Source organism: Staurois parvus, unplaced genomic scaffold (genome assembly GCF_062004578.1).
Source record: "Staurois parvus isolate SC_StPar_1 unplaced genomic scaffold, SC_StPar_1.0 ptg001432l, whole genome shotgun sequence".
NCBI lineage: Eukaryota > Metazoa > Chordata > Amphibia > Anura > Ranidae > Staurois > Staurois parvus.
The window spans coordinates 7978777-8005660 of NW_028319228.1; the positions used below are offsets into that span (position 1 = coordinate 7978777).

The following is a 26884-nucleotide window of genomic DNA, read 5'->3' on the forward strand; positions in this document are numbered from 1 at the left end:
CCTAAATTTATAACTAACTTTGAGTTTATTATATATTTTTTATAGCTGAAAGTAAAAAATATTGTTTTTCTTCAAAAATTTTGGTCTTTTTTTGTTTATAGCGTGAAAAATAAAAAGCACACAGGTGATCAAATACCACCAAAAGAAAGCTCTATTTGTGTGAAAAAAGGGACGTAAATTTTGTTTGGGTGCTGCATTGCATGACCGCGCAATTATCAGTTGAATTAGTGCAACGCCGAGTAGCAAAAAGAGGCCTGATCATTAAGGGGGGTAAATCCTCAGGAGGGCAAGTGGTTAGTAAACTCTTCAAATTTAAAAGTATTGAAAATTACTTTTAAAATTACATGTGTTTGAAGTAATTTGAGATTTTGATGATTGGGTTTACATATACTTTGACAACAGGCATGAATGAAGCTGCCTGGATTTGATTTATGGAGAGGGTTTCTTGAATGCTGCTTAAAATTCATGAAGCCTAAATTAGCTGCCACTACATTGAAGTCTATGGTAGGCATATCGGATACTAAATTCTGGTTTGGTCCCAAGACTAATAGGCAGGTTTTTGTAAAAGAAAGAAAAAGGCACAGGGCACTGTGCACTTCCATGAAGTGCATTTACCAAAGCAAAAAATGTTTTTAAAATACCATACAGAGAGGAGAGGGCCCTTCTAAAGCAACTTCAAGGGTGACATAGAAATACATCAACTCGTAATTACACGCATGAGAGCTGTATATAGTGTTATGGAACAGTCTAACTTTCACAGCATTAGTGATATTGTATTCTGTTATCACATATTTTAGATGTGGGGTTTTTTTAACTTTTGCAATTAGCTGGGCTTAAAAACAACAGCAGTACCAAGGTCTGATTCATTTTATCTAAAAAAATACTTTTTTTATTTAGGTAGTTTTATTCAGAGGTAATAGGCCTAAATTGAATGCTGGAAATAGCAGCCACAGCAGATCTAAAAGCTATAGGTTAAGTATAAGTTTATACATAAAAGTTGCTGTGCTGCTGCCTCTACTAAACAGTTATGGATAAATAAACACCCTACTGCATAAAGGGTCCCTACAAATGTGCATATACTTCAATGCCCTATGGGCTGACAAAACAAAAACTAATATGTATATTCAACGTGCTCAAATGAAAATAGTGCTAAAAATATCAAGTATACAATGCGATCAAACTGTGTATACAGTGAATATTTATGAAACCAATGTGTATGTATATTAAATATGTTTCTTGACCTGGGTTGCCCCAGAATGACATATTTACAGCCACAATTTCTTTCACTTTTTACTTGTGTTTTTTTTCCTAAGTATTTTTTTCTGTATTTTCCTCTCAGGCACTCAGCAGCCAGTTGTATTTTTTAAGATATGAGGGGCGTTCAAGTCATGCATGGACTTTTAATTTTACAAGTATAAAATGTAATGCTAGCATGGCAGTGCTACACACAGTAGTAAGTGGCAAATGTATCCTATTACTGATAGGATGTGCGCATGTCGCGGGCCAGTCCAGAGACCGTTATTCAAGATGGCAGAGAGCAGTGTTAGTGCATGCATGGAACAGTGTATGGTGACAAAGTTTCTTTTTATAGTAAGGAGGCTGTAATATCCAAAAGTTCAATTAATAGTGATTTAATCAAGCTCAACTATATTCAAAAGCAAAGCAACGCATTATGTTTACTATGGTGTATTTCTGCTTTTATTCACTGAGCTAGTGAACTGTGAACATGCAGGATTTGCTGTGAACCCAAAACTCATCCCTATTTAATAAATAATAAAGGTTGAAAAAAAGACTGTGAAATTCAGCCTCTAGCAGCACCTGCAAATTTGGTCCAGAGGAAGGCAAAGGAAAAACTACTGGGGAACTGCTGACAAGGGCAGCTGGATCAATTCCTTGGATAAAAATATTGTTTTATTATCACTTAGTAAATATAGCCTTTTGGATATTTTTAGTTATAATAATCCAGACCTAAATTTTGTCACATACATGTATGGAACATTTAATAGCACTGTGCCAGAGTTCTAGGTGTCATTCTAGACTCCAATCTGTCTTTCCAGCCCCAGATCCAATTGCTGAAAAATTTATGCAGACTCCACCTCTGCAACATCTCCAAAATACGCACGTTCCTAACTCCAGAAACTACAAAGCAACTCATTCACTCCCTTATCATCTCCCGACTTGACTACTGTAACTCCCTCCTCGACGGCCTACCTCAACACAGGCTATCCCCGCTTCACTCTATCCTGAATTCTGCGGCCAGACTCATCCACCTTACCAACCGCTCCGTATCCGCCACCCCCCTCTGCCAATCCCTCCACTGGCTTCTGATTGCCCAACGCATAAAATTCAAAATATTAACATTGACTTACAAAGCTGTTCATAACACTGCCCCAAACTACATCATCGATCTGATACCCAAATACCACCCAAAACGTACTCTCCGCTCCTCACAAGACCTCCTACTCTCCAGTTCCCTGGTCTCCTCCTCCCATGCCCATCTCCAGGACTTCCCCAGGGCTTCCCCCATCCTCTGGAACTCACTACCCCAATCCATCAGACTGTCACCTTCCTCACCTTTAGGCGCACCCTGAAAACTCATCTCTTCAGAGAAGCCTACCCCGCCCTCACCTAATTGCTGTTCTCCTCCGCTCTTCCCACCACTCCATCCCCCACAGCTATTTCTTCCTGTACCACTCTCCCCTCCCTCCTAGATTGTAAGCTCAAAGGAGCAGGGCCCTCGAATCCCTCGTGTATTGTATTGTTACTGTACTGTCTTGTGTACTGTCTCCCATTATAATGTACAGCGCTGAGCAAACTGTTGGCGCTATATAAATACTGTATAATAATAATAATAATATTTGAACTAATTTCTAGTTCTGCTGTATGTGAATTTTATCATCCACTTGAAAAAATGATTTCTTTATTTAAAAATATTGGAATAATAGAAAATTTGCATTGCTCTTTATTTTTTCCTTATATATCAGGCAAGCAAAATTGGTAGCAAATTAAAATGTATTAGTGATTGTAAAATATTGAAATATACAATCATATTTTTGTTCTCTGTTAGTCTTCACAGCTAGGATGTCTCCAAAAGAAAGATGTAAGCAGTAGTGTTTTTTAATCAATATAGGCCAAACATATGTTACTTGTTAACAAGATATCTAGGGAGGGTTAATTGTTTTACTCTCAGTGTGAAAAAAAGATATTTAATGATTGTTCTGGGAAGACCTTGAAGTTTATCTCTTGTTGGTTGGGAGGAAGTTGCTTTTGGCAGCAGACATCTCCTGACCAGTAAGTTTTGTATAGGTGGAGTTAAATGGAGATGGAAAGATATCAGAGAGCAGCCTCTGTAAAGAGGCAAAATCTATACTAAGCAGCCATATAGAAATTCAATGCAATGGAGTGCTCCACTCAAACTTAGGTTTTTTTTATAGGAACATGTAAAACAGACAGAATATTCTGGTTTCCATCTCCCAACAAAGAACAGAGCTTGTTTAGTCACCACCTGAAGTTGGATTCTGTGAGATATAACTACAGTACATCTCACTTCATTATGTTAACTGTGTGCTTGAATACCCTGATCGTTTGTCTACTTGCACCTGCTATAATCTTGTACTTGCTCTAATCCCATTCCTGATCTGTATACTTCCGGTTACCTTGTATTTCTGTCTGATCATGCTCCAACAGGTTCCCATGATTCCATTCCCTCTTGTTTTGGTATTTGTACAACGTTTTTACATTAGTTTTTCACTTTACACATATGGCTTATTAGGTTGTATATAGGTTGTTGTTATTTATGTTTCATATTACTTGTACCTGTGTGTTTTCACTTTCACTGTCTAGTTTTCACTGAAGTGGTAATGTTATACCTTGTATAGTCAGACATATCTACCAGACAACAGGTTACTTATACTCTGCAGTTTAACATAAACTTGAGGCCTAACAAACAGATTTACTACGCTGGTTATCTCTGAGCTCTTGTTGAAACCCTGTTGCATACCGAACCAAAATTATATTTTTTATTACATGTTGCTAGCTAAGAAGGAAATCTGGTATTGCTACCAGCAATTCAAAAACTAATCGAGTGAGAAGCTGTTGGGAGAATTTTCATCTAGCTCATTCGTTTGATGACAAAGGGTGTTTTACATTTGAGGAGAAGAAACCACATATCAAAACCTGGTCTGAGCTTGCTTTATCTAGCAGTCCGGTAGTTGTTGATTTTCATCTTCTTTTAGTCCTAATTTTTCAATTTCCAAAGAAATTCAATTAATTTACTGAATAAAGTAATTCATTCTGTAAAGTGGGACCCTTGCCCATTCCTTACATGGATCTTGCATTCTGACTTGGCACCAGAGATCCTGTTCTCCATTTGGACTCCAAAGGTCATGCTTCAGAGGTTTTACTCCTCAATTCAACTCCAGAGGTCTTGCTCCCCAACATCACTCCTGATTCTGGCTTTCAACCAGCTGCCAAGTCTGACTCTCTTGGCTCTTCACTTGCTGCCCAGCCTGACACTGTTGGCTTTCTTCCTGCTGTCCAGTGTTTGTCCAAAGCTTCTGCCAGCTGACTAATGTGTTTTCACTTAGCCCCCATTCGTTTTATTGCTTTCCTGGCATTGGTTGCCTGAGGTCTGAGGTTCTGCTGAAAATGTTATTGCTCATTTTACATTATGGAGATTGCAAAAGTTGATGTTGGAATGCTCAAGGGTTAGCAGGGAGATATTGCTGTTAGGAATGTAAGAGACATATAGAATTAAAAGCCAGGAGCAGTATACCAATCTTGATCTCTAATACCATATTAGATTTGTTTGGACTTCCTCTTTTATTGCAGCACTTTAGATTTTATATTTATGTATGTATTTATTTATGTTTTTTTTACCTTCATGCATTCTTTGCATGAAGGTAAAAATCCTTCTGTGTGCAGCAGCCCACCCCCCCCCCCAGCTCAACCACCAGTACTTACCTGAGTCCTATCACAATCCAGAGATGTGCACGAGAACCTTGGCTCTCCAGGGACTCTCCCTCCCCATTGGCTGAGACAGCAGTCACAGCCAGTGAGCCAATGAGAAGAAAGAAGAGGCAGGGCCGGACATGCAGAGCAGCAGCTCGGAAGCAAGCCTGTTTGAGTGCCCCCATAGCAAGCTGCTTGCTCTGAGGTCACTTGGCAGGAGGGAAGGGCTAGGAGTGCAAAGGAGGATATGGGGCAAAACCACTGCACAGAACAGGGAAGTATAACATGTTTGTTATTAAAAGAAAAAATAAACCTTTCCTTTATCACTTTAACTTCTGAATATGTAAGATGTGTCTAATTCTGCTGGAAATATATTTGGAAACATGTTAATTCTCATTTTAAACATTTAAATATTTTGAAAAACATTTAAATTTGTAACGTAATATTAACCCAATAGATTATTTTAGTGTGGCACTATGTTTTAATGTATAGAAAGTTACAAAAACATTTTCTACATGTATCACAGCGATAAATAAATAATCACATCAATCATGTGTTGAATTGTTCTACCTCTTTATTGTTGACAATACATCACTCTGACACAAAGACTGACTCATGCCAACCTAGTGACAGATTATCTGAGTTTAAGGTTGACACATTCCTATCATTATTTAATCTGTTAAACATAGATAATTAACATAAAGAACACTTCCAGTAAACACTATTTACATCAAAGCTGGTAACTTCAGAGTGTGGTAGTCAGGCACATTTATTAATTAAAAAAACTGTGTTGCCAGGGAAAAATGTAAACCTAAATGCTACAGTAGAAACTTCCCTTTCTGAGCACCTCGAAATTCCCCTGATAAAAGATTACCTTACTATACCCTTTGCTTGCAGACATGCTTGGATTATTATTTCACAGTGTGCAGTGTACAGCTACCTATACTATTTGCTTGGCAATAGGTTGCCAATTTAGCCACACACCAGACGACAATTACTCATTAAAATTCAACTAAAATTTACTTTAATGGCTTCACATCAGAATGAGCAATTTACAGTTTTTTTGTGTATATGCTGAACCCTTGAACTAAACCTTGGCAGATTCGTTCATCAATGCTCTTGCTAAATAACATAAATATTCAATTAACTGAGTTTGCTTATTGTAATAGAGGTAGTGTATTATCACAAAATAACTAATTAAAAATCAAAATAATTAGTTTGTGTTTAGGTCAAATGCATGTTCAACTCAAACCCAAAGCTCATCCCTATACAGAAAAACTTTTGCCCCACTACCATCCTTAGTTTTAAGGTCAAATTTACCAGCAAGGGTCCATTGGTGGTGTAATTATAAGAAGCATAATAGAGAAATTAGAACTTGCAGTTTGAAAACATTGTAATTTGGTGCTTTATATTATCCAGCTACCTAGGCAGAGCTCCCCAAATGGTATACAGTGAATACAACCGTATCTGTACCTCCCACATCAACGTGTTCTAAGATAACCTCACTGTAATTTTACTGGCTGCATATTTATAATGCCCCTTCCTAATATAAAATACACTTAAGTGTCTGCTGTTTTCCAGGCTGTACAGTTGTAATTGTATTTATACAAAATGCCTAAAAATGGAGATCAGTTTCTATTTAATGTTACCAATCATTTCATTCCTTCTGGATAAGTGAATAACTACTATAATTTAGTGGTAAGATGTATTCTGATTAATGTATAGTACTGTCAACTATTTCAAGGGGAAATTACTATTTTATTGCACTAGGTATTTTTTTTTTAGTACATTTCAACTTATAATTTTCTCTGACAAGTCAGACAGCCTTGCATACTTATCTTCATACTTGCAAATAGTAACTCTTTGCCTGGAAAGTGAATATGAAATGCGCAAAAAAATAATTAATAGTTTTAGGTTTGTTGTGACACTAAATGTTTAGCACTGACATATGGTGTGTGCTTTGCTTAGTTTATTTAATAAATCTGTAAACTAATTATTACATTAGCTGTAAATTAGTTATGTAAGGAGCTAAGAACAACATTTACACCTACATATGTAGGAGTACCTAGACTGCTACAGAAATTAGGGCAGCTGACATTTTATGTATTTCTTTTGTTTAGCAAGTCCTGTTGCATTATCTGCCCACAGCAGCTCCATCTTACCTTAGCCAGGCAATACTGCTACTGACTGAGCACTTGCTAACAATTGTTTCAAACTACCTCTAGTCTTTGCAACCCTTAAAGCAAATCTTAATAATTGTCATTTGTTTTAAAGACCACAAACAGATGAGGATCACCAGCAATGCAAATTTACTGCCCTTAGTGTAAAGTGTGTGGGAGGCTCTGTCACTGCAAGAATATAGGAAATATGACACAGGATTGACAGCTGATTCACACATGTGCAGTGCAGATTGAAGCTCAGGTTTCACAGCTAATTGATACAGTAGTTGTTCAACGCTTCATGTCAGGTTTACCACAAGTTCAGGACAGGATTAGCACAGGATTTTATCCTGTTCACACATATGCTGTTTAGAAACGGTTCCCATATAAGTCAATAGCCTGTAATCCACACCTGAACCTGAAGGCAATGCTCAGATATTGGATATGGTTCTTTGTCAAACCACACTGAATCCACATCGCCACTGCACCAGACATATGTGAACAAGCACCCTGCAGTTCAAACTGCATCCCATCTGCATATATGTGAACCGGCACTTAGGGTTAATGCAAAGTTCAAGATTTTTGTTTCTGAGTAGAGAAAGCTGTGTTTTTGGCTTTCTCTGGATTCTGTGATTCTGGATCAAACTGTCAATCCTGTGTCTGGGTTTTGCCAGATGCCTGCAACCTGTCTATGTGCACAGGTGTGCAGAGGTCCTTATATACACAGGTCTGAGGAAAGCTAAGGGCTGTGGCCAGTTTGGAGACCTTTCCCAGTGTGGGAGACGAAAGGTCCCACTCACGGTCAGAGGTGCCCCTGCCAGAAGCCAAGAGACAGAGGGTCTCACCAAGGGACCTAGGTGCCCTAGCCAAAAGCCAAGAGAAAGTGGGTCTCACCAAGGGCTCAGAGGTACCCCAGCCCCTGGTCTCAGTTCCAGGAGTAAGGTTGACTCTTATCGGGGTGTCAGGAGAACCCCAATCCATAGGCCAGAGGTGGGCCGTGCAACAGGGCGCTGTGACTAAAGGCTAGAGAGCCAAGTACACAGGAGAGCTGGACAACACAGTCAAAGGGACTGATGAGAAAAGCAGCAGTGCTGCCAACAACTGAGCCAGGTGGCACAGCATTTTTCATTTGTGTATAATGTGTGGAAGAAACACCTGCATGGGCAACTGATGTACATGTGAACTTTCCTTTTATTTGAACAAATTTGCACTGCCGTGCCCTAAAATACAGTTTTGGACTGTGCAACTCATTGTAAATGCACTTACTGAGCTTAATCACTTCAATCCCACAAGTGGTATAAGAGTAGTTGATAATTGTGTTTAATGAGGTTATTTAAGTGGAAGTGAAATTTCTAAAAAAAAAATTTAAAATATCCCCTCCAACATTTACATTTGTGAGCCAAAGTGTCAGCAGGCAGTATTTCAAACAGAAGTGCCCTAAGATTACCTCCTGCAGTTGTCTGCTTTACATAAATATAAATTGTTGTCCGAGCCAGCAAAATTCACAGCCAGCTAATGGCCATGTGTGCCTATGTCACAGCAATCTATTTATACACAGTTCTCTCATACAGAACAAGGTAAAAAATATATTTAACATCTTAAGATAATTACTATACCTATAGTTTATTACTGCATTCACTACTATGTGATGGGCAGTGACATTTTCATAGCATCATCTAAGATTTTTTTGCCTTTAAATGTAAAGCTTTGACAATCACTAGTCTTTGTAGTGATTGATGTTTGCATTTGGAAAATCTATTGTATCCTTGCTAGAGGTTTAATGATACTGAAGAGATATTTTCAATAAGCTAATTGTAGAAGAAACTAATTTAGATAAAAATGTAAAATAAATTAAGATTTATGTAATTAAGTACTAAATAGCGTCAATTACAATAAGTTTTATCATGATGCAGAACTCATCTAAACCCCAAACTGATTTCAACAAAATGTGGTTGCTATCTGCTAATAAAGTCAGATCTTGAATTAAAGATTCCTTTAGTTAAGTTTTCATTTAAACATGCAAACAGGCCTTCAGTTAAAGCAGCACTGTCAGCTTACAAACACAAAAAAGATTAAATTACCCTGCAAATGAAAAGGTCTTGCACTCACCTCTCTGGCAGTCTCCTATTTCCCCCTCCTTTTTTCAGCATTGTAAAACCTTACTCCTACCACCCTATTTCTCTTCTGAATATGGATGCTAAATTGTTGGCCCAGGTTCTAGCTACTAGACTGGTGCGGATTATTGGTAATATCGTACATAAAGATCAGTCAGGGTTTATTCCTTCTAAAGCAATGACTAATAATATTCATAGATATTTTTGGAATATGGAAATTCCAGTGGACAATCCTGGGGGGAGGGCAATTTTGTCTATAAATGCAGCCAAGGCATTGGATAGTGTGGAATGGCCCTATCTATGGGAAGTATTGTCTAGATTCGGCTTTGGTCCCAAATTCATTAGCTGGGAGCACCTTCTCTATGCTGCCCCTATTGCCTGAGTCCGGGTTAATGGGGATTTGTCAGATTCATTCAGGCTGCAGAGGGGAACGAGGCAGGGTTGTCCTCTCTCGCCCCTTTTGTTCGCTTTGGCATTAGAACCTTTAGCAATTTTGATGTGACAATCTCCAGACATCGTCGGTTTTACAAGAGATGTTCTTTCACAAAAGATATCCCATTATGCAGATGACACACTGTTATATTTCGGTGATACTTCAACATCCTTAGATGCTGTTATGTCCCTTATTGAACGCTTTGGTGGATCTTCCGGCTTTAAAATTAATTGGCATAAATCGGTGTTGATGCCCGTGGATCCTGTAGAACTCCCTCTCCCTGCCTGTGCACAACACATCCAAGTAGTGTCTACATTTAAGTATTTGGGGGTTGTAGTCTCTCCTGATCCTAAGCAGTATATTTCTCTTAATCTTTTACCTCTACTCCATCAGCAGAAATTTAAGTGTAACAGTTGGTGTAAACTCCCTCTGTCGGTGGTGGATAGGGTCAATTTAATTAAAATGATTTGGGCCCCGCAACTTCTTTACATTTTTCATAATTCTCCCATATGGATTCCTAAGAAATGGTTTCATCACATAGAGACCCAGTTTAGGAGTCTTATTTGGAAAAAACAAGTGGCTAGGATAAAATTGTCTACGTTGCAATATGGCAAAGATTCGGGGGGGGGGGGGTTGGCGGTTCCTGAACCCAGACTTTATTTTCTGGTAGCCCAATTGCAGCAATTGGTTGGCTGGGATTCGCCTGATAATACTGATCCCATTATTAGTTTGATTTCACTTCCTGATCCCACCATTTCAGCTGTTTCTCATCTTGAGATGGTTCTACCAGTCCTTCCATCCACGGCTCCAACTGCGGACCTCTTGAGGCACGTCTGGAGTACGTTAAAAGCGCCCTTTCATATTACCGGCTTTCTTTCCTGTACTCCCTTGTGGAATAATCTGCAATATGTAGAACTGGCTAAACTGGAGGTTTTTCACGACTAGAGGGATCAAAATTTGTATATCAGCTGTATTCGGGGGACAATCCTAAAGTCCTTTCTCAACTGCAAATGGAATTTACATTTACACATAAGCATTTTTTATCGTTATTTTCAGCTATGCCATACGATGTAGGCTCAGTCTTTGCTCTCTAATCTCACATTGACAGACTCAGTTTTTCTTAACCTCCCTGGCGGTATGATCATGTCAGGAATTTTGTGCTGAAAGCGGTACCATTTTTTTGCATGGAAATATGTAGTTTTTAATTGTAGGCTGTAATTTTTAGGAATAACTCACTGAAATCTATCCGAAAAAGAGTCTATTAAACATTCCGGATATGATAAAACTTGAAACACGAAATCATAAATTATAATTTAATAAATAATCATAAAAAATAATAATATAATAATAATAAATTTAATTCAATAATATAATCAAACCAAAAACACTGAAATTTGAAATACAGAGGCAAATTCGCACATCGCTGAGCAAAGTCGCAAAATCGTTTTCAGTGTCTGATGACGAATTTCCCCACAAATCATTATCACTCAATTCTGCAAGTGGTTCTGATTTACTATCGCTGTTCTAAAACCGCTTTTGATGTAAAGGGACGCTTTTTGGCCGCCATGGACTTTTCTAAGTTTCCAGGCAGAAAGAACAGTCAAAATGCAGGCAGGGCACAGGACAAAGCAGTGGGGACAAAATGTATGTGAAATGCAGTGAAAAAGCAATGACAGCAAAAATGTCATTTTTTAAAAATTTCAAATTTCCCGCCGGTTCCGCCGCCCGAACGTTCCGACGTCACGGGGACCGGAACACGGAAGTCAGATGCCAGCATCCGCCGGAGGAGATGGACGGGGACGCTGCAGGGGACACATCGTGGGAGCGAAGGACAAGGTAAGTGCTGCAGGGACCCCCAGAGAACGCTGCATGGTAAGCCCGAGTGTAGCTCGGGGTTACCGTTCTTGGTATAGAAATTCTACCCCGAGCTACACTCGGGAAAACCGCCAAGGAGGTTAAGGATGTCACTCAGGCAACCCATAAGAAGAGCATGATTTCTCGGGTATACTCCCAGCTATTGTCTACAGTACAGGATCAAGCTAGTCTCCGGAGCAGGGAGCATTGTTCCCGGGATATTGGAGAGTTTGCTGGAGATGTCTGGGATGCTGCCCTGGAATCTTATAAATTCTTATCTCATAAATTGTCTCAGTTGTTTATTCTCCATCAAGCGTATAGGATCCCTGTGCAACTGTATCAGTGGGGCAGGTGGGATTCACCTGATTGTCCGAGGTGTAGGGTCCAACAGGGTGATTTAATTAATATGCTCTGGTGTTTCCCCAAGTTACATAGACATTGGAGTGAGGTCCTCGAACTTGTTTCTCTAGTATCACTATATGGTGTTCCCCAGGATCCTTTGCATTGTCTGTTGGGGGCACTTGATCAAGAACTGTTCCAACCAGGAGGGTATATTATGGTATCTAGACTTTTACATATGGCTAGGAAGTTAATAGCAAGGTACTGGTTATCATCAGCTCCTCCGACTAGTAAGCAATGGATAGATTATGTTAATTCTTTACTCCCACGGGAGAAACCCACGTACCAACATCGCAATGCTTATCGTAAGTTCCAGCAAGTATGGCAGGGTTGGCTGGATACACCTGGACTCACCCCTCCTCAATTGATAGTGGACTGACTTCTGCAGGTGTAATATTTTATATCAGGTGTGTGGCTCCTCTCCTCCCCCTGGGGGAGTTCATGTGCATCTCTCATTCTTTTTGATGAGACGTCTCGGGTGAACCAGAGGTTGTTGTTATGTTTTTTTTTATTGTTTGAAGACATGTTTTGGGCTTTGTTCCTTTCCCCCATTTCTGTTTACATCTGGTCCGGAAGGAATAAGACGTAAAAAGGAAAAAGCAAGATATTGTCAAGAAAGTTTTGGATCTTTGTGGTCTCTGTTTTGTTTGATTACCATTTCTGTTATTCTGTTTATTACGGGATCTGCGTATCAACGTTGTTCTGTTTATGTGTAATCCTGCTGTTGTAGTAATGTCATTGTGGATTCTGTAAGAACTGTTCCATTTTCTCTATTATCTTGACAATAAAAGTTGTTTGAATTAAAAAAAAAACATAGGACAATTATATGGATGGAAAAACCCTTAGGAATAACTAAAACATGCTTTCATTGGTGTAGTTAGTGGGAATGGAGTCATCTGGCAGTAACTGTTTCTACAATATGTGTGTATGGTGACCACCAAACAACAGTTTTCAAAAAACATAATAAATCTGCAGAAAAGGATACATTCTAATGCATATTGCTAAAGCTCATATAAGCTCTGACAGATTCTTCTAGCTTGTAATATAATATGAATTTATGAGTATATTATTATTATACAGGATTTATATAGTGTCAACAGTTTGCTCAGCGCTTTAAAGGGAGACAATACAGCAATGATACAGTTCAACAGAAGAGGGTTAGGAGGGCCCTGCTCCTTGGAGCTTACAATCCGAGGGAGAGTATATCACATTTTTTTAGGTATAGGATAAAACTTGAACATAAACGTTTCAAATGGATGTCAAAACATGTAATATTGTAATGTATGGTATGTAGGCAGGCAGGATAAAAGGATAAAAGTGGTATTATACAATAAGTCTTCTATCTTTGCAGGATAAAACAGGAATGGAGCTTTATACTGGAATGCAGGAGCAGTGGAATCCCTCAGTCAGTGTACTTAAGGAATGGTTTTGTAGACACTGAGCTTAAAGGCTTGGATAACCATGAAAGAGTTCCTTCCGTTGCAAAGAAGACCCTTCATATTGAAGAGGAACCTGAGAAAAATAAATATATTTTTAATCTTTCTGGAGAGAACTGGGAGGTAAGTTACACTGAAGGGAATGCATTGCAATTGTTGTAGGGCCATTAGCCATACATTCTTAGGTACAGATGTGTCTATGTGGCTTGTGCTTCAAAACTAGTATTATTTGTCTTGTAGCATATTAAGTAAGCAAGGCTGTATTCTGCAAAGCTAACATGGATTAAGGCCTACAGCGCCAAGGCTGCCAGGAGGGCAACAAGCAGCCACCCACATGGTGTTGTACACGTGGAACCAAACTTTTTGAGGAGCATGTGAACCATTTGGGAGTGGGAGTGGGGCAAAACCCTGCTTTCTAAGTCAATGGTTGCAGGCAGCAGTGTTTTGGGAGTGAGCTAGCATGAGTAGTCCCCTTAGCAAGTGGCTTTTCCTCAAAAAGTTTGGTTCCGGGGCGCATGTGCAACCAGGGATGATGGCGGATGTGCAGCTGTCGAGCTCTGCTCAGTCCCGATCTTCCCGGCTCTCCCGATCAGTGCCTTCAGCCTCCACTACACACCTGGTGAGCCATATAAGCTCTGCATCTGGCCCAGCACCTGGGGGGAAAAGAAAATGGGGAAGATTGGGAGCTGGAAAGCCCTCCTCCCCGCTGCCAAAAGATCCTTGGCCTTCACCGCTCCAGTTGTTCCTTTTGAGGCCGCAATCCCCGGCCTCGAGTACCGCCGTGAGCCTGAGGAAGGGCTCCGGACCCCCAGCGGACACGGTAGATACTGCGACTCCCTCCTCTATGGAGCAGCCAGCATCCCTAACACCTACACATTCCCAGATGGAGGATTCCGAGCCCCTGGCAATGGCAGGGGGGGCAATAGACCACCCTTCCTCAAGGCATTATTCTGCACTATCATCTTCTACCCCTGTGTCTCAGCATGCATCATCTTCTCTCACAGTCTCTGCACTAGACAACAAATTGCAAGTATTTCTACGCAACATTACCGCTTCATTATCCGCTGAAGTTGGAAAATTGGCTTTGGATCTTAGAGGGGAAATAGCCTGGATCAGAGACTGTGCGGATCAATTAGAGAATAAACTTGATGAATTGGTGCAATACGTTCATGTTTTGGAGGAAGACAACGCATATCTGAAGCATTCCATGTCCCAAACGCAGCTCCAACAAGAAGCTTTGGAAAACAGAAAATCCGTATTTGCAGTATGTCTGAATCAATTGTTGATTCTCAACTCCACGACATCTGTTGTCCTTCTTCATCGCAACCGCCCCCATGGTTTCAAAAGCGGATTGGCAGCTGGATAGGGCTCATCGCTCTCTGGGCCCATAACCTGTTAAAGGCACCAGACCATGCGACGTCACAGTCCGCTTCAATTTTTTTGAAAGCAAAGAAGCCTTGTTATCCTCAGTCCGCAATAAACCTTCCTTGGAATTTAAAGGGGACAGACTCCAGCTCTTCTTTGATCTCTGTCTCTGATTACCCTGGCGAAACGGCGGGCACTGAAACCGATCACCACACACCTTCAGCAACGCCGTGTCCCTTATTGCTGGGGATTTCCCTTCAAGCTGGTCATTTCTAAAGATAACACTCAAGTTATTCTATGTGACCTTCATGAGGCAGACTCTTTCCTAAAGCAACTGGGACTCCCACCTCTATTGGAAGACGCATCTTCATTGCCACCTACCCCATCTCGCCCTTCCACCACCTCTAACAAGATTTGGACACCAGTTCGTGGGGGCTGAAAGCGACTTTTCCATACCCCACAACACCCACGTCCTCCTCGATCAAGTGATGTGCCTACCTTATGTCCTTCTGGGGTGACCTCTCGTGGATACTCAGGTACTGACCCCCCCATGATTACATTGTTTTGTCTTGATCTGGCCAAACCCTCATTGGGTGCACTTACCTTTTTTTTTTTTCTTCTGGCCGAGTTTGATGACTGTTCAGATATGTCGGTTGTCGTGTTGCCCTCGATCCTGTCTAGCCATCGGCTAGACGACTTGGGTCTAGTTATTTTTCCCAAGTATATATCGTTACGTATATCTATGTCTCCCGCTGTAATTTCTATGGTTTATATTTTATGTGTTATATCAGTGTTATCTGTTTTCTGTTTTGTTTCATCGATGGTATCCCATTTATCTTTTCTGCTGGTACACATGCTATATCCATTATTATTTTATGATGGCCTTACAGTTTTTTTCATATAATGTCAAAGGCCTTAATTCCATCCAAAAATGGTTTATGGCTTTGAAGGAATTTCGATCCTCAGGAGCAGACATCATTTTTGTCCAGGAGGCCCATTTTAAATCAACTGGCTCCTTTTGTTTTGCCTCAAGGTTTTTTTTCCCAATCCTACTTTTGATCCTTCTGGGAAGGCTGAAGTGGCAATTCTGATTTGGACACACTGCTCCCTTCTGGTCGTTTCCTCCAAGGTCATCCCCCCTCCCTTCCCCTTGCAGATTTCTAGTGTCCTGCACAAGCCTACATCAAAGGCTGTGCAGGACGGGAGGAAACACCCCCTGTGGTGCGGGTAGCACCTCTCCTGGGCGAAGCCTCCAAGGAGTTGGGCACCCCGCTAGGCCTGCACAGCGCAGGCCGCCAAGGTGTCTCTGCATGCTCCCCCAGCGGGCACAGTGTGGGCACGAGGCTTCCCGCGCTCTGCGCCCACTGGAGACAAAGGCTGCGCTCCCTGAGCGTGACCAGAGAGAGGGGGGCGTGTCTCGTTGCCCCGGCAACCCAACGCTGGGCCGGCCAGGAAGCGTCCTGCTCAGGCTTAAGAAGACCGGAGCAGGACCCAGCTCGCTGTTAGTCCCCTGAGAGAGAGAACAGCTGTGGAGGACTGAGTTGAGGCCAGACCCTCACTGCCAGACCCCGCTGAGAACTCTGCTGATCCCTGGGGCTAGGGTTGCCCACTATCTACTGTATGTGCCAAGGAGTACTTTATCTGCTATCCGCTGGGTGCCAAGGAGTACCTTTGCCTGCTATCCGCTGTGTGTGCCAAGGAGTACTTTATCTGCTATCTGCTGGGTGCCAAGGAGTACCTTTGCCTGCTATCCGCTGTGTGTGCCAAGGAGTACTTTACCTGCTATCCACTGTGAGCCAAGGATTACCCTTGCCTGCTATCCGCTGAGTGCCAAGGAGTACCTTTGCCTGCTATCTCCTGTGTGTGCCAAGGAGTACTTTATCTGCTATCCGCTGGGTGCCAAGGAGTACCTTTACCTGCTATCCACTGTGTGTGCCAAGGAGTACTTTACCTGCTATCCGCTGTGAGCCAAGGAGTACTTTGCCTGCTATCTGCTGGGTGCCAAGGAGTATGTTCGCCTGCTATCCGCTGTGTGTGCCAGAGGTGACTCCTGCCTAAACCGTGAGTGCCCATACCCGCCTGTCTGAACTACTGTCCGTGAATCTCCCTATTTTCCCTGCCTGTACTGTCCGTGAATCCCCCTATTACCCTGCCTGGACTGGCCCCATTGAACACTCATTCCTTTTATGCCTGGATTGCCCCCTGGGACCCCCTATTACCTTTGCCGGAACTGCCGGCTTGGATTTATACTTGCTCGGGCCATCGCTACCCAAATTGCCCTATCGTGGGCTAGATTACAATTATTTTGGGCTCCTCCCCTCTCTTCCCCTTTTTTGGGTACCCGGGCGCTACCTTCCTACCCTTATTGAGTGCCTTCCATAGTTCAGTAAAGCTTTGTGTGTTTATCATCCTCCGTGTGTGCTCTGTCCTGCCTACGCTTTCGTCACATGGGTCATTTGCAGTTTCTGTCCCAAACACTTGCCAAATTAGGTTCCTTTTCTACTCCACGTGATTATTGGGGGTGATTTTAATTTAATCATTTCACCCCATAAAGACAGGAAGGTTCTCTCCACTCCTCATCGTAGTTTTTCCCAACTGGATCATTTCTTCATCTCCGCCCCATTGCTCCCTCTCCTGCTCTCCTGGTTTCTTCTGAAATCAATCCCATCACATGGTCCGACCACGCCTCTCTAACTTTGAACCTTTTTTTCCCCTAACATTATGCCGAAAGCATGCCATTGGTGCCTCAATGAGACCTTTCTAACCACGGACCATCTCTGGGACGAGCTTTCTCAGGGACTTGATATGTATTTTCGCCACAATGTTGGCTCCGTAACTTCTACCTCGATTCTGTGGGAAGCTCATAAAGTGGTATTTCAGGGACTTTGTATCTCTATGGGCTCTCGTTTGAAAAAAATCCTCAGCAAGTGTCAAGGCTTCCCTTATTCGCCAATTATCCTTGGCTGAATCGACTACTTGTAAAACTGTCTATTTCTGGGCTTCACAAGGTGACCTCTCTTCGTGACCGAGTCAAGGCCCTCAATTGCTGCAAGTCTGCACAATCCCTCCTTTGGGTCAAACAGAAATTCTACGAACTTTCTAATAAACCTTATCGTATGCTGGTCAATTGACTCAAAGCACAATCTCCCTCTATGATGCCAGACCATATAATCCAACCGAATGGGGACCCTACCTATGACCACCATGTAATGGTCTCCCTTTTTGGCTCATACCATGAGACTCTCTACAATTGTTTGACCCCAGATCTCCATCCCCCCCTCACAAAAACGTCCTTTGATAGTTTTTTTGATCCCCTATCGTTACCGAGGCTATCGTCTTCTGACATTTCGGCCCTTAATGCTGATATCTCATCTGAGGAATTATTCAACACAGTTAAACATCTCCCCTCCCGCAAAACTCCAGGACCAGATGAACTGCCCTATTCTTATTATAAGACCTTCATTGGTACCCTGGCCCCTCACCTTCTCTCTCTTTACCAAGATTTTTTCAAAGGCGTCACACCTCAGGCTGACTTCTCCCATGCATATATCTCTGTTATCCCCAATCCTGACAAAGACCATTCTATCCTAGATAACCATCATCCCATTGCTCTACTAAACTCTGATTACAAGATTTCCCCTAAGATCTTGGCCAACAGGCTGTCCATACTCATCTCCAAGCTCATACACAGAGATCAAGTAGGTTTTGTGCCTGCCAAACATGCTGCGGATAACACCAGGAGATCTAATGATCTGGTTGACCTGGCTAACCGATCTTCTATCCCTGCTATATTATTGAGTTTAGATGCTCAAAAAGCCTTTGACCGCCTCAGCTGGCCCTACATGTTTATGGTCTTGGAGAAGTTTGGCTTCCGGGGCACGTTCGTGGCAGCCTTGAAGGTTCTTTATTCTTCCCCCTCCTCCCTGGTCAGATTAGCCTCCTTCCTTTCATCCCCCTTTCAGACATCGAATGGTACGCGACAGGGATGTCCACTTTCCCCCTTATTGTTTAATCTCTGTCTGGAGCTGCTAGCTATTGCCATCCGGTCTAACCCCAATATATACGAGGGATACATTCCCATGGTCGTGAGTACAAACTATCCCTGTTTGCAGATGATATCCTCCTCACATTCTCGAACCCTCATACCCCCCTACCAGTTTTACATAAGATTGTACGACAATTTGGGGCCCTGTCGGGCTACAAAGTTAATACGTCCAAAACTGAGGCACTCCCACTACACATCCCACCCATTGTTCTATCTTCTCTCCTAGAGTCCTTCCCTTACCGATGGTGCACCCACTCTTTAAAATATTTGGGTACTAACCTTACTTCCTCCTACCATTCTATATATGAGGCTAATTCCCCCCCCCCCCCCCCCCATTTATAGATATTTCCTGCTCCTTGAAATTTTGGGATACCCTACTCATTTCCTTCCTTGGATGCATCAAAGTAATAAAAAGGACTGTGCTGCCCAAACTCCTGTATTTATTCGCAATTCTTCCCATTCCTATGTCCAAACTACATTCCCTCCAGAAATCCCTCTTACATTTCATTTGGCACAAGAATCGTCATATAAATCGCACGTACTGTACTACTCTCCCTGCGTTCTAGGGGGGGCTTAGGGGCACCGGATATGGTGACCTATTATTATGCTACCCACCTTCATTTTCTTATGTCATGGTCCACCCACTACCCTCCCAACATATGGACTGAGATTGAATCTTTGCAATCTCTGACTCATCCATGCTCCCTCCTTTGGTTGACCTCGGTGGTGGATGTCGCTTGTTTTCATCATCTCTTCCTTGGTCCCATGCAATTTTCCCTGACTGTTTGGCAGAAATGTAAGGCTGAATTTGCACTGGCCTCCGACTGCTCTCCACTGACCAATATCCTTTTTAACCTCCCTAACGGTATTCCCGAGTGTAGCTCGGGGTAAAATGTCAGTACCAAAAGCGGTAACCCCGAGCTACACTCGGGCTTACCATGCGGCGCTGCATAGGGAGTCCCTGCAGCAGTTACCTTGTCCTTTGCTCCCGCGATGTGTCCCCTGCAGCGTCCCCGGCCATCTCCTCCGGCTGATGCCGGCATCCGGCTCCTGTGTTCTGGTCCCTGTGACGTCGGGACGTACGGGCGCCGCCGGCGGCGGGAAATTTGACAATTTAAGAAAAATGTCATTTTTTTCAAAATGATTTTACATAGTAAAACATTGCTGTTTCAACCCATTTCACATACATTTTGTCCCTAGTGCTTTGTCCTGTGCCCTGCCTGTATTTTGAATGTTCTTTCTGCCTGGAAACTTAGAAAAGTCCATGGCGTCCAAAAAGTGTCCCTTTAGGTCAAAAGCGGGTTTAGATCAGCTAGAGAACAGCGATAGTAAATCAAAACCACTTGCAGAATTGAGTGATAATGATTCGTGGAGAAATTCGTCATCAGACACTGAAAACAATTTTGCGACTTTGCTCAGCGATGTGCGAACTTGGCGCTATATTTCAAATTTCAGTGTTTTTGGTTTGATTATATTATTGAATTAAATGTAATATTATTATATTATTATTTTTTATGATTATTTATTAAATTATAATTTATGATTTTGTGTTTCAAATTTTATCATACCCGGGATGTTTAATAGACTCTTGTTCGGACAGATTTCAGTGAGTTATTCCTAAAAATTACAGCCTACAATAAAAAAACTACATATTTCCATGCAGAATAATGGTACCGCTTTCAGCACCAAAAATCTGAAATAATCATACCGCTAGGGAGGTTAATCCCAATTTTCCGGATAGTCTGGCCAATGTCCAAGAGTACTCCCTTGGGTCGCAGCCAACCTTTTCCCACTACGCCACTTGGTAAACCCTGTAACTCGGAAGCTACAATCATTCTCAGACCTCCAGAAAAAAGATCTCCTACCTTCCCAACATCTTTATGTTTATCTTCAGAAACACCACTTCTTCTCCACCATATCACCATTATTGACCCTTGGGAAGCCCACTCCCTTTGAATGTCTATGTATACAGAGCCCACATCAAAGGGGCATCATTTCTAATACATATAAACTCCTTATGGATGCTTCCCCCCTATCTAATGACACTCATCATTACATGTGCAAGTGGTCCCAGTTTTTGTAGTGTGACATTGATCTGACACTATGGAAAAAATTTGGGGAAACGCACCTAGATCTTCTGTTTGTGTGGTTTATAAGGAAAATGCATACAAAATTATGATGTTGTGGTACAAAACACCTGAAGTTCTCTATGCCTGTAACATGAATGCTTCTTCTGCCTGCTGGCGCTTTAGGAAGGACTTTGGCTCCCTCTACCATATGATTTGGACATGTGGATCCATTACTCCTTTTTGGGCAGAGGTTTTGTCCTTATTACAATTGCTATTGCATACCTCTCTCCCTTTCGAGGCTTTATACTTTTTATTGAGCCTGCCATTTCGGGGCCTACCCAAATCGTCCAGGAAACTCTCTGCACATGTTCTGACTGCGGCCAGAAGAAGCATTCCTATGTGTTGGCTATCCTCTATACCTCCTTTGATCCCGACTTTGTTTAAAATTATTGCTGATGTAAGACAGATGGAATATTTGACAGCTCTACATGCTTGTTCGATTGCTGTGTTTGAGGCAGTATGAAACCCATGGGATGTCTTTATTTCTTCTCAACCTGCCCAGGGTTTATGGTTTTATTTGCTTCTCCACAGGTTATTTTGTGACATTATATGATCTGTACCCATGCAGATTTCTACCATTGATGTGCTTCTTTCTCTTGTTTTTCTTTTCAAAAACCAATAAAAACTGTTAATTATAAAAAAAAAGTTTGGTTCCAAGTGTACAGCAGCGTGTGGGTGGCTGCTTGTTGCCCCCTTGGCAGCCTTGAAGCTTAAAAGGGGAGAGGAGCCAGGATCACTGGAAGGGGACCCCAGAAGAGGAGGATTGGGGCTGCTCTGTGCAATGTAAGTATGTTTGTTATTTAAAAAAAAGAAACAAAGGTTTACTATCACTTTAAATGTTTTTGTAGTAGTGATGGGCAGATTGTCCAAGGCTGCCAAGGGGGCAACAAGCAGCCAACCACATGCTGCTGTACACTTGGAACCAAACTTTTTGAGGAAAAGCCACTTGCTAAGGGGGGTACTAATGCTAGCTCGCTCCCAAAACACTGCTGCCTGCAACCATTGACATAGAAAGCAGGGTTTTGCCCCACTCCCACTCCCTCGTCATAGTATTTGATTGACTGCAGCAGGAGCCAATGGATTTGGCAAGGGTTTGGTGAATCTCTATAAATATTCTGCAAACCTGAAATTTGCAGTAAAACCTATCAAAGTCTGTGAGGGGTGAATCCTGATGTTAAAGGTCTTTGAAGAAAAATGCACAGTTAAAATAATGCAGGTAAAATGCAGGTTAAAAAAAGTGCATTTATTTCTTTTTTTTTTTAAAGAGCCTGAGAATTGCACCTGTGATCAACACATTAGGGGTTCAATGTCAGGCCCCTACAGACTCTCAGTATAGCTGTATGCCCATACATTGTACAGGCAGGCAGTTACTTGTGAGCAGGAAGATCAACAAAATGTGAGTGCTCACCAGCTCTCTCATAGTTCATTGATTACTTCAATAGATGATGGTACCTGTAGTCTAATCATTCACAGGAAAACTGTGAACGAATGACACAGCCTTGTGGCTGAAGCTCTGCACAGCCGCACTGTTTTCAAATTGTGACAGCGAGGAAAGGATCCGACCCCACTGGCACAGGGATGGGGAGAGATTGGGGGAAGAAGGTGTAAATGCTGTAACATGTTACAAAGGTGAACTTATTCTTTCAATTCTGCTCTTTTTTGTGTTAGTAGGCAATCTATTGTCAAAAAAATGGCATTAGGAGCTGGGAACTGTCATGGGGGATATTTAACAAAGTAAAATATTGTTGGGAACTGGGTGCTTTGGGGGCAACATGGGAAAAAAACCCCAGTCCCTGAAAGTACATGCTTGAGAGCTGATTCACACATGTGCGGAGCAGATTGAAGCTCAGGCTTCACAGCTAAACGATACAGTAGTTGTTCACAGGTTCACGTCAGGTTCCGGACAGGATTAGCTCAAAATCTTAATAGTCTGTAGCCAGTCAATAGCCTGTAATCTGCACCTGAACCGGACCGCACTGCTCAGAAGTCAGACATGACTCATTTTAAAACCACACTGAATCTGCACCGCCAGTGCACTGGACATTTGTGAACAGGCACCATAGGAAGCAATGTTTTTTCACATGTCATGCAGATTGGATGCGATTCAAACCACATCCAATCTGCATATATGTGAATGGGCATTGAAAGTTGATTGCAGCTATATGTGTTATTGAAAAACTGTGGGATTTTCATGGACAGCATCAATGACACTGTATTCTGGCTTCATATGTATCTTGGATGTGTAATCAATGTTTGCTCTCCATACATTTTAATACAATTTAATAAAATCTAAAATGGGGCACTCACAAAACAAATGCACTCTCAGTGCCATGTTCTTCACATCATATAAAAGTAAAACTGCCTTCTCACCTCCCAGTGGTAGCATAAAATGTACTGACTTGACTCCGTTCCTATACATGTTACATCTCCAAAGGCTTTCGTGGTAGTATTTTTAACCAGTATTGTAATAGACCTTTGGGGGTTTAGTATCAGTGTTGTACAGTTCTCTGTGTCTACACACCATCCATGGCAATGTTTGGTTTCTCTGATACAATTCATTTAAATTAAAGTGAACTGGTTCACACTGTCAGGCTACAGGTGAACTCACCTCTCAGTAACTAAACTTACTGCTAAGCTGAGAGCCCCCTCGGACACCACACTGGCTGCAGGGCAAGCCACAAGCTCCAGCACATGCTGTTCAAGCTCAGGCCAGTGGTCCAGGCTGATCACGTAATAGTTCATGGGGCACTGAGTTCTCATAGTGCCTACATTAGTCCCCAAACCAGTGTAGTCAGCAATCATGTAGTTCTGGCACTGCTTGTGATTGCTGCCTGCAGCTTGGCCTGGCCACTGCAGTTTAAAAAACACTCTGAAGAGCAGTGATGTGGCAGCCAACACCACCTTTTGGCTTTTTTTTTTTTAGGAATCCAAGTAGGTACAGCAGTCTTTAGAAGAAATCCTGTCACTATTAGAGAGTGTGGCAGAGAGGTTCTTTTGCAGCACTTCCTCAGAGGCTGCATTCTGGGCTCCCTCTTGAATGGTGACAGTAAACTGAACAATTTTCCATTGTATCAGTGTTCTATATGGGTGGCCACCCAATAGTCGTACCTTTCTTTGATGACCCAGAGTCCTTGCACAGACATGAGTACATAAAAAGTCCCTATTTGCCACAAATTGCCTGCCTGTCCTCAACAATTTCACTTACCCTGGGTTTTTAGAGATCCCTTTAGCGCTGTCTCATTTGTTCATATTCTCCAGCACCCCAACTCTCCTTATCCTCCTTATATTGCTCCTTGGCCTCCGGCTGCCTGTGCCTCAGAGGGATAAAGGTAGAGGACAAATGTTCTTATTGGCCTTGAAACAGTAGCAAGTCATGCTCCTTGTAACGGAAGCGTAGGCAGGACAGAACACACAAAAAAGATGGTAAACACACAAAGCTTTCTTGAACTATGAAAGGCACTCGATCAGGACAGTTCATGGCACTCCGCAACATACGGCTTGTAGGGGCACTCACGGTAAGTGGGCTCACGGGGACTCCGCGGGACTTTCAGCACAGCTCCCACACAGCTTTCTAGGGACAACATCAGGCTCATGGGGACTCAGCGGGACCTTGGCTATGGGGGCTGGCCTCAGCACAGCTCCCACACAGCTTTCTAGGTACAACATCAAGCTCACGGGGACTCAGCAGGACTTTGGCTGGGGGTCTGACCTCAGCACAGCTCCCACACAGCTTTCTAGGGACAACATCAGGCTCACGGGGACTCAGCGGGACCTTGGCTATGGGGGCTGGCCTCAGCACAGCTCCCACACAGCTTTCTAGGTACAACATCAAGCTCACGGGGACTCAGCAGGACCTTGGCTGTGGGGTCTGACCTCAGCACACCTCTCACACAGCTTTCTAGGGACAACATCAGGCTCACGGGGACTCAGCGGGACCTTGGCTGTGGGGTCTGACCTCAGCACAGCTCCCACACAGCTTTCTAGGGACAACATCAGGCTCACAGGGACTCAGCGGGACCTTGGCTGTGGGGTCTGACCTCAGCACAGCTCCCACACAGCTTTCTAGGGACAACATCAGGCTCACGGGGACTCAGTGGGACCTTGGCTGTGGGGTCTGACCTCAGCACAGCTCCCACACAGCTTTCTAGGGACAAAATCAGGCTCAAGGGGACTCAGCAGGACCTTGGCTGTGGGGTCTGACCTCAGCACAGCTCCCACACAGCTTTCTAGGGACAACATCATGCTCACGGGGACTCAGCAGGACCTTGGAGATGGGGTCTGGTTCAGGTAGCGGTGGCTCAAGCCCTCGGGGGCAGTCCCGGTAGCTATACTCCGGGCACGCCATGGGGAAGTTCATGACAAGGGTAGTCTGAGCACACAATAGGGGCAGTTCATGGCAAGTGTAGTCTGAGCACACAATAGGGGCAGTTCATGGCAAGGGTAGTCTGGGCACACAATAGGGGCAGTCCAGGGCACTCCACAACATGCGGCTTGTAGGGACACTAAGCAAAGGACAGCTTCCAGGGACACTCCCAGTGGTCAGCTTCCAGGGACACTCAGCAACGGACAGCGGTCAGCTTTCCAGGGACAGCAGAGGTCAGTGGATCGAGATCCTCGCAGGGCTCAGCTTTCCAGGGACAAAGCGATCAGTGGCCAGGGGCCCTCACAGTGGTCAGCTTTCTAGGGACAGCAGTGATTAGCAGGCAGGGGCCCTCACAGCGGCCAGCTTTCTAGGGACAGCAGCGATCAGCAGGCAGGGGCCCTCACAGTGGCCAGCTTTCCAGGGACAGCAGCGATCAGCAGACAGGGGCCCTCACAGCAGCCAGCTTTCCAGGGACAGCAGTGATTAGCAGGCAGGGGCCCTCACAGCGGCCAGCTTTCTAGGGACAGCAGCGATCAGCAGACAGGGGCCCTCACAGCGGCCAGCTTTCCAGGGACAGCAGCGATCAGTAGACAGTGGCCCCCTCACAGCGGCCATCTTTCCAGGGACAGCAGCGATCAGTAGACAGTGGCCCCTCACAGCGGCCATCTTTCCAGGGACAGCAGCGATCAGCAGGCAGGGGCCCTCACAGTGGCCAGCTTTCCAGGGGCAGCAGCGATCAGCAGACCGGGGCCCTCACAGCGGCCAGCTTTCCATGGACAGCAGCGATCAGTAGACAGGGACCCTCACAGCGGCCAGCTTTCAAGGGACAGCAGCGATTAGTAGACAGGGGTCCTCATAGCGGCCAGCTTGCCAGGGACAGCAGCAGGAGTCCTGGCTGTGGGGTCTGGCCTCAGCTCAGACCCCACACAGTGCTTCTCCTGAGCAGGGGATCAACACAGGCTTGCAGGGGCTCGGCAGGGTCTTGGCTGTGGGGTCTGGCCTCAGCACAGACCCCGCACACGACCCTGTCCCGAGCGGGGATCGAGCATACACGCACACACCGGGGTCCTGCGCCAGCCTTTTTAAGCCGGCGCAGGACACTTCCTGGTTCCCCCGGCAACGGCCGGCCCAGCGCGGCCTTTGTCTCTGGAGTGGAAAACCGGGGGGGGGGGCGCATAGAGACACCTTGGCAGCCCTTTGCTGGGGATTCTTGGTGGGGGGCCCGAGAGGTGCTAACCGCACCACAGGGGGCGTTTCCTCCCATCCAGCACAGCCCTTTAATGTAGGCTGGCAGGACGGGAGGAATCTGCAAGGGGGGAGGGAGGGGTGAAGGGATAGGCAGAGGGACAGCAGGCAAAGGGGGGTAGGGAAGGCATGGCACTCCTCCTCCAGCTGTTGTGCTTCCAGTGTCTGGTCTATGATGCAACGCAGTGTGTGCTCCAAGAGGAACACAAGAGAAAATGTGTCTCTAATTCCTGCTTCATGGTGGTTCACAATTTTTCTCCCTTCCTCAAAAGGTGTCACAATTCTGCACGTGTACTAAATAAGCCATTGACATGGTGAAAACCCCAACTCCGCAGAGCCTGTCCTCATGCCATTACTTTAGAGGTACTCAATAGTACCCATTGCTGCTCATG

The 26884-nt window shown here is 43.7% G+C and overlaps 1 protein-coding gene across 2 annotated transcripts in view; it reads left to right on the plus strand.

Moving 5' to 3' along the window:
• LRRC2 (leucine rich repeat containing 2) overlaps positions 1-26884 on the plus strand; it is a 294583-nt gene that overhangs the window by 71959 nt on the left and 195740 nt on the right. For both annotated transcript variants that reach the window (XM_089662154.1, XM_089662155.1), the window contains one exon: positions 13261-13468. In XM_089662154.1, the coding sequence (XP_089518280.1) occupies positions 13261-13468 (208 nt within the window). The remainder of the gene's footprint in view (positions 1-13260; positions 13469-26884) is intronic.